Source organism: Zootoca vivipara, chromosome 11 (genome assembly GCF_963506605.1).
Source record: "Zootoca vivipara chromosome 11, rZooViv1.1, whole genome shotgun sequence".
Classification (NCBI taxonomy): Eukaryota; Metazoa; Chordata; class Lepidosauria; order Squamata; family Lacertidae; genus Zootoca; species Zootoca vivipara.
Genome location: NC_083286.1, coordinates 31,817,558 through 31,830,738, shown reverse-complemented (window position 1 = coordinate 31,830,738; position 13,181 = coordinate 31,817,558). Strand labels below are relative to the sequence as shown.

The following is a 13,181-nucleotide window of genomic DNA, read 5'->3' as shown; positions in this document are numbered from 1 at the left end:
AGAGACAAGCTGAAGATGTTGCTACTCGTATATAAAGTTCTTACCCACTTGGGACCAGTTAACTTGAAGGATCATCTTACATCATACTTGCCCACTTGGCCGCTTCGGTCTGCAGAACTTGCACTTTTACAAGTGCCATAGAATCACAGAATTAAATAATTTATTAGGCGGCTTCCAACAAAGATACATTAAAATGTCACACATTAAAAACTTCCCTAAACAGGGCTGCCTTCAGATGTCTTCTAAATGTCAGGTAGTTGTTTCTCTCTTTGACATCTGATGGGAGGGCAATCCACAGGGCGGGTGCCACTACCAAGAAGGCCCTCTGCCTGGTTCCCTGTAGCCTCACTTCTCGCAGGGAGGGAACTGCCAGAAGGCCCTTGGAGCTGGACCTCAGTGTCCAGGCTGAACGATGGGGGGTGGAGATGCTCCTTCAGGTATACAGGGACGAGGCTATTTAGGGCTTTAAAGGTCAGCACCAACACTTTGAATTGTGTTCGGAAATGTACTGGGAGCATAGAATCATATAATTGTAGAGCTGGAAGGGACTCCAAGCATCATCTAGTCTAAACCCCCTGCAATGCAGGAATCTCAACTAAAGCATCCAAGGCAGATAGCCATCCAACCTCTGCTTACAAACCTCTAAGGAAGGAGAGTCTCCAACCTCCAAAAGAGAGACCATTCCACTGTCAAACAGCTCTTACTGTCAGAAAGTTATTCCTCATACCAGAATCTCATTTCTGGCAACCTGAAGCTCACGGGGTGAAATGGCCCCAAACTCCAGAGGAGTTTATAAAGGTTTCCACCCATTCCTCATCCCATGGTGACCCATATGAGTTTTCTACAGTAGGCCCACATGGAGATCATGACATCAACAGAATCCTGTCCCCATTTGCCCCTCATTGACCCACACACCACTGGGCAATGGGGTTCCAGGGCCTCATTTGGCCCAGAACAAGGCTTAAACAGAAAAATCTGCAGCTTGAAATAGCTTCACTGTCTAATTCAAATTATGCTCTTCATAGAAATCACATGTAGCCATTTTGTTTGTTTGTTTGTTTGTTTTCTGCCTTTAAATCTCTGCCCCATAACAAAAGTTCTCTGAGACAAATAAACCACAAAAACACATTAAACTGCAAGGCAGAACAATAAAAGTCTATAACAAATTAATTATAAAACTGAAACACAATTAAAACATAAATTAAAACTCGATTAAGGGCCCTGCCTACCAAACATAAAACATTATTTATGGGTGAGGTTTTTGGGACCGTGGCTTCTATGTCTTTACTATGATGGTTGGTTTGTGCCTAGAGGTGGGGGTGGGGGAGATTAGAATCATTTCACATTTATGAACCTGCCTAATTCAGACTTTCCTAAACAGAGACATCCTTTGGAATTTACACTTTTTCAGCTTTTGGTAATATAATTTGCCAGTGCAATGTGAAAATAAATAAATAAATAATTTCTTATGCCCCACCTATTTGACTAGGTTGCCCCGGCCACTCTGGGCAGCTTCCAACAAAAAATAGGAACAGCAGCAACAACAAACACTAAAGTTTCCGAAAACACAGCTTCTTTCAGATGTCTACGAAAATTGCATAGTTGCTTTAACTCTTTGACATATACTGGGTGGGGATTCCACAGGGCAGGTGTGACTACCAAAAAGGCCTTCTGTCTGTATATCATTTTCACTAATCTATGCATTTTTATGCACATTTAACTCTAATAAATGCATTTGGGGCTGCAGTGTGCTCTATGTGGGGCTACCACTGAAGTAGACTTGGAAAGTACAATTGATCCAGAATGCAACTGATAGACTGCAGACTGGAAGCAGCCACCAGGACCATATCACACCAGTCCTAAAAGATCTACATTGGCTCAAATTTCTGAGCACAATTCAAAGTCTTGGTGTCGGGCTTCAGCCCTGTAAACCTGAGAGCCTCATTGTTCAGCCCAGACATTGTCTGGAAAATGAGAGGTAGAATCAGGCTGGTGGTTGGATTGAGGCCCACCCAATTGGTGTGTATGTGTGTGATGTTTGACTGGACCACTGAAGGGCCCCCAACTCATTTCCAGTGCAAAAAACGTTATTCCTGCCCATCCCTAGTTTTAAATGATTTATTGGTCGTGTGCTTTTTTTTTTTTGTACTGGATTATACTACTGATTATATTTAACTGCTACCCATCTGGACATTTTATGATGCAGAGACAACATAGGAATATTTTTTAACAATTAAATGAAAAACCACTCATTGAGCCAAATCTGGTTCCAAGGTTTGTTGCTGCCAATTCAGTTGCAAAAGAACGGGGCTGAAGAATCTTTATTTGCATCAGCCACAAGCCATAGCAATAAAATAAAATAAAATGTACTGAAGATAGAGATAAAAACTTAACTGTACAAAATACATTTTGGAGGCTTGCATCAATAATCAAATAATAGATCATATTCTAATTGCCCCCGCTAAAAATCTTGCAGTTTTTGCTAACACCTGATCAAAAGAATAGAGCTCTTTAGTAAGGCATCTAGAATGATGATGCTGTTTTATTATAAACTGATGTTTAACTGAATGTTTTATTGGTGGCCCCTGTTTTTTACTGATTTACTCACTGTATTTTTGGTTTTAAATGCATCTTGCTGTATTTTGTGTAAACTGCTTAGAGATTTTTGCATATTAAATAATATATAAATATTATTGGTTGGAGTGAAGATGATGGAAAGGTTGAAGTTCAGGGCTGGGCCTCCTCCTTCACAAGCTGACCCTCCAACTAAACAAGTTGTGGCCATAAAAGATTATAGGTCAGAAAATGCTGCAAGGGATTTTAGAAACAAGAACCTGGCTGAAATAGAAGGGTCAGGAAAGGGTGAAGGACAAGGTCACGACTAGGCCAGAGAATAAAAGGTGAGTTTTTAAGCAAAAGGAAGCTGTAAATGAGGCAAGCAGCAGAAGGCTCTGAAACTGTACTGGTTACTCACTGACTCTTGCTGAAGAATGAAAGAATGCCAACCATAGCTGCCAAGTTATCCCTTTTTTAAGGGATTTTCCCTTATGCTGAATAGGCTTCCTCGCGAGAAAAGGGAAAACTTGGCAGCTATGATGCCAACAATCATCTCGACAGCTGACACTGGCAAGTTGGCGGGTGCTACTGAAATGTGCTCATTATGCTTTTATATTAGATCATAATCACTTTCATTGGCAAAATAGCCTCCTGTCATCGGCTCATTGTAGTGGGCTGCTACCTTGCATCTTATATGTAAACTGTGAGGTTTCTGAGAGGCCTGTCTTTGATTATTTAAAGTTGAATGGGTTTTTCAGCAGCAAGCTCAACAGGACTCCCTCCTTCCTGCCCCTTCACCCATCCCAACAGAAGATAATCCCCCGGACTGCAGTAGCCATTCAGTCACACATGCATAGAAAGAGGAAGGGGAAGAACTTAGAATGGGAACAATAAGGAGAGGTGAAGGTAAAGGAACTTGAATACTGTATCCATTTATGTAAGGACATGTTTACACATAGGCTGGAGTCAAGTTCTTTACAAAGGTGGTTCCCTATTTGTGCTATCCAGGAATTAGGGAAAATAAGTCACATATCATATAGTATAATTTTATAAAAGGTAGTCATTGTGGTCTCTTCCAAATGTTGATGGCCTCCAACCCACATCAGCCACAGTCAGCAAGGTAATGGTCAGGTGTGATAGGAGTAACAGTCAAAAATAATCTGGAGGGCACCATTCTGGCTACCCCTGTCATGCTGCATATTACACATATGCCTTCGAGGAGAAACACATTCACTATGCACTGATTCTGCTACCGTGGGGGCATAATGCAATGGGAATGTCACTGTGGGTTTCCTTTAGCCTGCTGAACTTTTATTACTACAGATGATTCAGGAAAGGGAAGGCAAGAAGTTTGACTTATGAATCCCAGGCTGATTTTGCAAGTCTCTTCCCCCACCCCCATTAGCTGAGAGACTTTACCTGAAAAGCACTGAAATATTATGAACAGCATGGAACTGTCTTTGCCAAGTTTAACCAAAGCTTTCATTTCCCTTGGCCTCTATTTCTCTCCTACTGTGACTGGGTTGCGATGCTTCATTTGCCTCACAAACCAACTGTATTAGTTTTGTTATTCCATAAAAGCTTCTTTCCACTCACTGGACATAGACAGGAAGTAGCTTTAAAATAATTCCAGTAATGTGATACCGCCTGCAGCCTCCTGATAACTGCTATACGCAGTTCACAAAAAATCATCTGACATCTTTGAAATGCTAATACTCTACCTGTACTTTGTTTAACCCATTCATATTTTTGAGCTGTTATCTCTGATATCAAACCGTTCATTTGGGTCTATTGGTCTGGCACCAACTGTTTCTAAAGGCCTCTTCGCACACTATGACACAGACATAGAGCGCCGTAGAAATAGCCTCCACATGATTGTTTCTCTACGCTGTGGGCATAAATTGTAGCAAACCTTGTCAGGTCTGTTTCCTGCATGATATTGAGATTCTGAATATAAGCAATTGTGATTTCTAGTAGTCGTGATCACAGAAATCCAACATGCAACATGTGTGATTTACATGGCCAGTAGGGTGATTACTTTTTTACAACCTCATTTCCCTGTATCATAATTTGATGAGCTTTCATTAAAGATTAGATAAAATCTTACTTTCAAAGAGATTTGATTAAAAAAACCTCATGCACAAAATGATTTTTAAAATTTTATTTATCAGTTTTTTGACCATTTTTGAAGTCACTGTAAGCAGATATAAAATTGAACCCAAGCTTTAGAGTCACATATCTACAACATTATCTAGGGTCATCAAACACACAAGGAAGCTTTATTTAGCTGCAGTAACAGTATAGATGCCACTAGAAGACGATGTTTTGCTACCTCTCCTGTAGGTTCTTTTCCCAGGATGCCCTGCAGGGTCTGCTGGCTGAGTTTTGATGTCCCCAAAAGGGGCTTTTACCTTGTGCAGGTGTGACATTTGTATACCCTATGTTGCTAAGAACACTCCCCATTGTGGAATGTGGTGTTGTGTCCAAATTTGATACAATATATATATAGAATTGTTAATACAATTTTATGAAATGGTAAAATGGCATACAAAAAATTAAAAACAGTTTGTGCGTGACCTTTTTAAATATTTCAATGGAATATACCTCATTTTAGTCATTCGTAGGCAAACGTTCATCCATTTGTGATACAGGAAATAATTTTTGAAAAAAAAGATGAAAAAGTCATCACCCTAATGGCCAGCCATGCAATATATTATATTCCCTAGGGCAGAGGAGATATCACATAAAGATTATTTCACTCTTTTTCCATACAGCTATACTGAGAAATTGTAGATAAGTCATAATACCAAGTGAATGAGGTACAGTAATTAGTATCACATCACCATCCACCAGAATAGATTCTTACAGATATGTAAGAAGATGAGTCCAGTGTTGAAAGACTAAGACCCAGACATCAGTAGTGAACAAAATAATGGCCTTAGCACTGCAAAAATGCATGTGACACATTTAAAGATTCAGAAATGAACTGGGCACTTCAGAAATTATTGCTTTTTTTGTTTAGTTTGCACTTACCAACCTCCACAACACTAGAACAGTTGGGATCTGTGAAGCCATCAGGACACTCGCAAGAGTAGAAGTTGTCGTCCAACCCAGACAAGCAGATGCCTCCATTTTCACAGGGGTTGGAGTCACATATATCCCCTGTGAATCAAAGAAAGGATTTCTCACAATCTTTTGAATATATAGTTTTCAAAATCATGATGAATGCTGTTGAAAATATAGTTTATTGATGGTTAAGAGCATATACAGTATTTCCTAGCAACAAATTATCTAATGAACTTGATCGGTTTCTGTTAGGACTTTTATGGGAACAACCTTCATAAAAAGTGATGCTCCCTTCAATTATCATGGCACAAAGAGTTGTATTATTGTGGAAACAATATAAAGGAGTGGAAGCACATGGATGTGTTTTCATCTCTGCAACATAAACTAATAATAAGTTATTGGAAACTAGTGCTAAAACTTAGAATCCTCTCAAGCCTTGTCCGTTCTGGTGACCTCAGAATATGCAGGACATTAGTTCTTATCAGCTCTAGCCAGTGTGGCCAAAAACCAGGAGTAACTGGAGTTGTAGAGAAAAACACATGGAGGCACCTGGTTTAGGATAAGGACAGGTAGAAGATTGTTCTTCAATAAGAAGAGACAACATGATCCAAGGTATAGATTCCCAAAGTGATAGAAATATGGATTCCCAAAGCAAGTTTGTGCAACAACAAAGCATCATAATAGCATTTTATGCAGACCTAAAGCAAAAAAAAAGAGGAGATCTCCAGATGCACTGTTCTATATATGTGTTTGTGGATGGGGTTGAGGGAAGGAAATCCTAATATTATTTCTGTGAGCTTCCTTCCAAATGTGTTTGGGATACTTCTTAGCAAAGAATAGCAATCTCCTTTGGATTTTTATACAAGGTAACAACCACCCCCTCCCAAGACCTTCCCCAATACCTATACACCATTAGGATGGATTCCCACTTTCTTTGTGTACTTAAATAGTGTGGTCCTGAATAAAATTCACATGCACCTTGCCAGATATACAGGAAGTGTGTGTGTGTGTGAGTGAGAGAGAGAGAGAGAGAGAGAACATTTCAAGTGCACTTCCCTTAAAGACACACACAAATATTGCAATGCCCAGTCTTTTTTAATTCTACAATTTCATGCTCTTCAGAGTTGTATGATTGTACCCTAGAATTATAGAGTTGGATCTAGAGCAGGCATCCCCAAACTTCGGCCCTCCAGATGTTTTGGACTACAATTCCCATCTTTGCCGACCACTGGTCTTGTTAGCTAGGGATCATGGGAATTGTAGGCCAAAACATCTGGAAGGCAGCAGTTTGGGGATGCCTAATCTAGAGGCATCTCCTGACAGAGGAAGCTCCTTTGACTCCAACTCATTCGATCAGAGTTGTACCTTTATGCTTTAGCTACAATGTTCATTCATTCATTCATTCATTGAATTTATATACTGCCCTAAATCCATAGATTTTAGGGTCATTGACAACATAAAAATACAAGATAAAAACACAAAATACACAAGAAAAACAAGGGGGGGGACCCATAAACCAATAATCCCCCTACCTCACTCCTCCCAATAGTTCCTTTATCTAATTTGCATATTTGAATTCATTTTCTGATTGTTGCTAAAAGAGCAAAACAGGAGCAAATATATAAAAATACAAGTATAAAAACACATACAAGTATAATATTCCCTGGTTTTTAAGTTCTGCCTGTTATCATGTATTGGTATTATATTCCACCCTCCTCCTGTAGAAGCCCAGGGATCTAATAATAATCACACAAATAAAACTAGTGTAAAATAATAAACCCAATATGCTATAACATACAATAAATAATGAAAATATAGTACAGAAGCAGCAATAAATGCCTCAAAAACTCTGCTTCAACTATATTTCAAAGTCTAGTTTTTACCTTAAAGAAAACCAAGAGAAGAGAACACAACTAGATCTCTAGTGGGAAGGAATTCCATAATTGATTTGCCACCACTGGGAAAATTATTATATAGACAAATATCTAGAAAATTCTGATTTTAATATGTCAATTGTTGGCCTACTGACCATGACATTTAATGAATTATTAATTTTATACACCACCCTTCATCTGCACATCACAGGGCAGTTTACAAAATAAACTTTACAATTTATGATGAACTTATTTGTTGGGAGGTTGCCAAACTGGTCTGAAGTATCCAGCTCAATGGAAGCACACACACCTTTCACTGAAAGGACTCCAAGTTAAATCTGGCTTCTGATTTTAAATTTCTCAGGTGAAAAGGCTAGAAAGACAGCTGATGAAATCTTAGAGCAGCCTTTCCTGATGCTCCCAAGTGCCCAAACTGAACACTTGCTATATGGCATAGAAAATGCAGAGGCACTTTCCTGTTAATTCTTATACAACTATTGAGCTTTCTTCTTCTGAAAGCAAAGCCCCCCCCCCAAAAAAAATGCAAGCCAAAGGTTTTAGTGTGTGAAAAAGCAAGGCCTGATGACTGATGTTTAAATAAGTACATTTTTTGGAGGGGGGGGGAGACACGCAAATTGATGCACCTGTCATACTTACTGGTGGGATTTTAAAATAAATTAATTTTGCTTTGCAAAGAAAAGTTTGTGTCCTGAATATGACATACAATTTTGGCAGGATCTCAGTAAAAGCATTTCAGATTGGACAGCTGTCATGCAGAGCTTCATATTGCCAGGGAAGCATCTATCTGAATAGCATCACTTTGACTTCACGGGAGTTTGATTAAGCACTTTGATGTCAGATGTCACTCTGATTTTAAATTGCATGCCGAGTTGCAAATTTCAAATGTGCTTCTCTATCCTACTTTCATAGTCTTGTTTTATAATATCAAAAATGTTTGAGACTAGCTCACTCATTTTACCAGCTGAATTCCCTTTCTTCATGTGCATGCATGTGTCTAATTTGCTATTTTAAAAATTCCTCTTATTAGGAAGAGAGTTTCTTACCTACTTAAGTGCTGAGAGGTCCAGGATTGTGTAATTTCCTCTGGATGAGAAAGCACCAGAGGCTTATGATGTAATATGTTTTATTTACAAACATATACAAACAAAGCACAGTTAAAGCAAAATTACTCCCACAGGAAGCAGCAAAATGGTTGATTCCCAAAGCACTAGTGTGGATTCCTACAGCCTAGCATGCTCTCAGCAGCCTCTGCTCCCCACTCTTTCAGTCTCTTTTTTGCTCTTCGTACTTCCTGGAGCAAGTGAAGAAGGAGCCATGTGGCTTGGCTCCCAACTCAGCAAATGCTGCAAGTGAACTGAATCTCTCTAAAAGATTTCATAATCTATTTCTTTGCTAACCCAAAGATTGCATGATCCTTTCATAAATGAGTGATGAATTCCATTCCCCCCCCCCCAAAATATTAACAAGAAGCAGCAGATTAAGATGAATTCCTAATCACATTTACGTGGAGTAAGCATCGTTGAAGTCAATGTGATTTACTTCTGAGTAGACATAGTTAGGACTGTAGTTTTAGTGCATATGGGCTGCCTTTGGCAACAAACAGCAAAGCAAAGAGGCACCTATATATACACACACATCAATGACTTTCTTTTTTTTTTTTATTTAAGGTTTTCTCAGTTTACAAAGACATGGGCAGTGTCTCTCATAGCATTTTTACAGATCAGTTTCAATTGTTGAGACATTGGGGAGGAAAAGGGGGAGAGCGGTAGATAAGGGGAGGGGGTGGGGGTAGTGTGACAATGTTTCTAGTTTACTTAAAGTGTGTTGGGGGGGTTGTCAGCATCGGTTGTGCAGGTTCTTTGTTGTGCATTTGTTTTCCTTTGATGGTGAGAGTTGTTGGGGTTGGCCTAGGATATAGTTTTCTTTTGTGGTTGGCTGTGGAGGTCTGTTTTGTGTGAGTAGGGTGGGCGGGTCAGGTTAGCCATATTGATTTGTATGCTGTTGGTGGATTTCTGTCGTTGTCTTGTTGCGCTGTGTATGTGATAAAGGGGAACCATACTAGGGTGAAGCCGTCTTCTTCTATTTGACCCCGTGTCAATTTCAACTTATTGGTTAATTTTTCTAATAGGGCTGTTTCCCATACCGTCTGGTACCATTGGTCCATGTTTACTCCTGCCAGGTCTTTCCAGTGTCTGGTTATGGTGTTTCTGGTAGCTGAGAGTAAGTGGGTTATGAGTTCTTTGTGATGTAGGTGGGCATTGTTGTCCTGGAAGATGTTTAGCAAGGCCAGTTCTGGGGTAAGTTCTAATGTTTGTTGGGTTATTTTACCTACTTCTCTTACGGTTGTTCTCCAGAATTGTTGGGCTTTGGGGCATTCCCACCACATGTGGAAATATGTGCCTGTTGATGTGCATCCTCTCCAGCATTTTGATGAGGTTCCTGGGCGTATTAGTGCTAGTTTTCGTGGTGTTAGGTACCACCTGTAGATGGTTTTCAGAGTGAGTTCTTTCCTTTTTGCTGATATGGATTTAAATGGGGGTTTAGACCACATCCTGGTCCATTGAGTGGGGTTGATTTCATAGCCTATATCTTCTTCCCATTGTTTTTTTATTGCGTCTGGGGAGTTTGTGGAATTTTGGAGGAGTATTTTATATATTGCAGATACCATCCCTTTGCCGTGACCCTTTGTCGTTAGAAGGAGGTTTTCAAAAGGTGTCAGGGGTCTTGTTGCTGCTAATTTTATTGCTGGCTTGTTTAAGAGGGCATGTAATTGGTGTTGTGCTAACCAGGGTATTTGGGTGTCTTCTAGTTTATCCTGTATTTCTCGTGTTGTCAGAGGTATGTTATTTTTATAGAAGTCTGTTAGGCGATATAGGCCTTTGGTTTGCCAAGTTTTAGTTTGGATGTTTTGTGCTGCCTGGTGGAATAATGGATGGTAGACCAGGGGGAGTAGTGGGGATGTGGTTGGGGTTAGTTTGTCCGTTTCTGTTTTCCATGCTTTGAACGTGGTTTGTGTGTACCTATTAAGTGTTGTGGGGATCCTTCTTAGTTTGTTTGGGAGGAATGGGTATGCTGTGGTGCTGATATTCTCAATTGTGTCTCTCTCTAAGTGTATCCATTGTTTTGTCTCATCTTCCAGTATATACGGGATTATATGTCGTATTTGATTGGCCCTGTAATATGTTTCTATGTTAGGGATTCCCCATCCTCCTTGTGAGGTGGGGAGGTGCAGGTATTTGGTGCTTATTCTTGGTTTTTTATGTGAGAAGATGAAGGAGTGCAGTTTTCTCTGCCATCTGCGGAGTTGAATTGGGGGGATCCAGACTGGGAGGGTTTGGAATAAGTAGGTTAATTTTGGGAGAGTGATCATTTTGATCATTGCCATTTTATCTGAGAGGGTGAAATTCATGTTGTCCCATCTCTTCAGGTCTTTGTTTATTTGTCGCCACAAGGGTTTATAGTTGTGTAGGTATAATTTGTTGAGATTTTTGGTTATTTGTACCCCTAGGTATCTGAACTTGGTGTGGCAGAGTTTTATTTTGGTGATATTAGTGAGTTCTTTCTGGGTGTGGGGAGGAGTGTTGAAGCACATGGCTTCTGATTTTGCAAAGTTTACTCGCAGGCCTGACACCGTTGCAAATGTGTTGAGTTCTCTGGTTAGGGAGATTGCTGTGTTTAAGGGGTCTGATGTTGTGACCATTAGGTCATCTGCAAAGAGCCCTATTTTATATGTTCTGCCTTTTATTTCAACTCCTTTGATGTCTGTGGCTGCACGGATTCGGATTGCTAGCGGTTCTAGGGCCAGTATAAATAGGAAGGGGGATAGTGGGCATCCTTGTTTTGTGCCCCTTTGGATTTTTATGCTGTTGGAGTCTATGTTGTTGATTCTGCATTTTGCTGAGGCTTGGGAGTATATTTGTTTGAGGACTTGTAGAAAGTTTGGGCCAAATTTCATGCTAGTTAATACTGCTAACAGGTATTTCCATTCTAGGCAATCAAAGGCCTTGAGGATGTCTAGAGACATAATTGTCAGTGGGGTTTTGGTTGCCTTGCTGTGTTCGATTAGGTTCAGCAGTTTCCTGATGGGGTCTGTGATATTGCGACCAGGGACGAAGCCAGTCTGATCTGGGGCTACTAAATTGCATAAGAAGTTTTTTAAGCGGTTGGCCAGGATTGATGTGAATATCTTGTAGTCTTGGTTTATTAATGAGATTGGGCGATATGATTCGACTTTGAGATTGTCCTTCAGTGGTTTTGGGATGGAGACTATTTTGGAGTGGGTCCAGGTTTGGGGGATGGGCCCCCCTTTCATGATGTCGTTAAATAGGCGAGTCATGTGTGGCATTAGGGGTTCTTTGAATTTCTTATAGAATTCTGCTGTGAAGCCGTCTGGGCCTGGGGCTTTGTGTGGTTTCAGGTTTTTTAGGACCATGTCTATTTCCTCTGGGGTGATGGGCCTGTCCATGTATTCCTGTTCTTCATCTGTTAAGGTAGGCATGGTCAGTCCTCCTATAAATTCTTTTATTCCCTTCTCAGGTGGGTTGTGGGATGTGTATAGACTAGAGTAAAATTCTGCAAATTCTGAAGTTATTTCTTTGGGGGAGAATGTTGTGTTGCCGTCTTTTTTGGTGATGCAGTGTATTCTTGTTTTGAGTGTTCTTTTCCTACATCTATTCGCTAATAGTCTGGAGTTCTTCCCCCCATATTCATAGAAGCGTTGTTTAGAATATAGAATGTTGATCATTGTTTTATTAATTTCTAGGGAATCTATTTCTCTTCTCTTTTGTTCTATAAGTTTAAGAAGTTTTTTGGATCCTGTTTGTTTGTAGCGTGATGAGAGGGTTGTAATTTCTTGTTCCAGTTTACTAATCTTTGTGGTGGTTTGTTTTTTAAGGAGTGTTTTCTCTTTTATGCAAGCTCCTCTGGTGACTGCTTTCATTGCGTCCCATAGGAGGGGGGTTGTTATGTTGTCTACATCATTTTCTTTGAAGTAATTTTGGAGGGTTTTTGTGAGACTTTCTCTAATTTGTTTGTTTGTGGTTAGGATGGGGTTAAAGGACCATGATGGGGTATTAAGTGTTCTCTCTCCTATTTTAATAGTAACTTCTACTGGGGCATGATCTGTGATTTTAATGTTGCCTATGTTTGATGATTCTACCCAAGGGATTAGACTCTGTGTGAGCAGAATGCTGTCCAATCTGGACGTTGTGCCATGCCGTCCAGATTGGAATGTGTGGGTAGTGTCTCCCGGGTTTTGTTCACTCCAAATGTCGTAGAGACCCCTGTCTTTTAGCAGTTTTATTAACTTGTAAGAGTCCCTAGTTATTGGGGGTTTTCCACGAAGGAAAGTTGCCCATGGGGTTGTAGATTGGATGTTTTTTAGGGATATGCCTTTCATATTTAGGTTGAGGTCGCCTCCTAGGATTGCTTCCCCTTCCATGAAGGAGAGAAGTTTGTTCAGTGTCTTCTGGAAGAATTCTAGTTGTTTTGAATTTGGGGCATATATAGAGCCGATTGTCAGTTTAATTTTGCCATCTAGTGTTCCTTTGATGAAAATGAATCTGCCCTTTTTGTCCTTCAGGACTGTTGTGGCTTTGAAGTTTAGGTCTTTATTGAGTATTACAGGCTCCGCGGGCCTTAGGTCTTTATTGAGGCTCCGCGGGC

General features: G+C 40.1%; 1 protein-coding gene across 1 annotated transcript in view; it reads right to left on the bottom strand.

Moving 5' to 3' along the window:
• Positions 1-13,181, bottom strand: part of EDIL3 (EGF like repeats and discoidin domains 3) — a 237,998-nt gene that overhangs the window by 146,187 nt on the left and 78,630 nt on the right. The window contains exon 2 of the mRNA XM_060280211.1: positions 5,590-5,718. Coding sequence (XP_060136194.1) covers positions 5,590-5,718 — 129 coding nt within the window. The remainder of the gene's footprint in view (positions 1-5,589; positions 5,719-13,181) is intronic.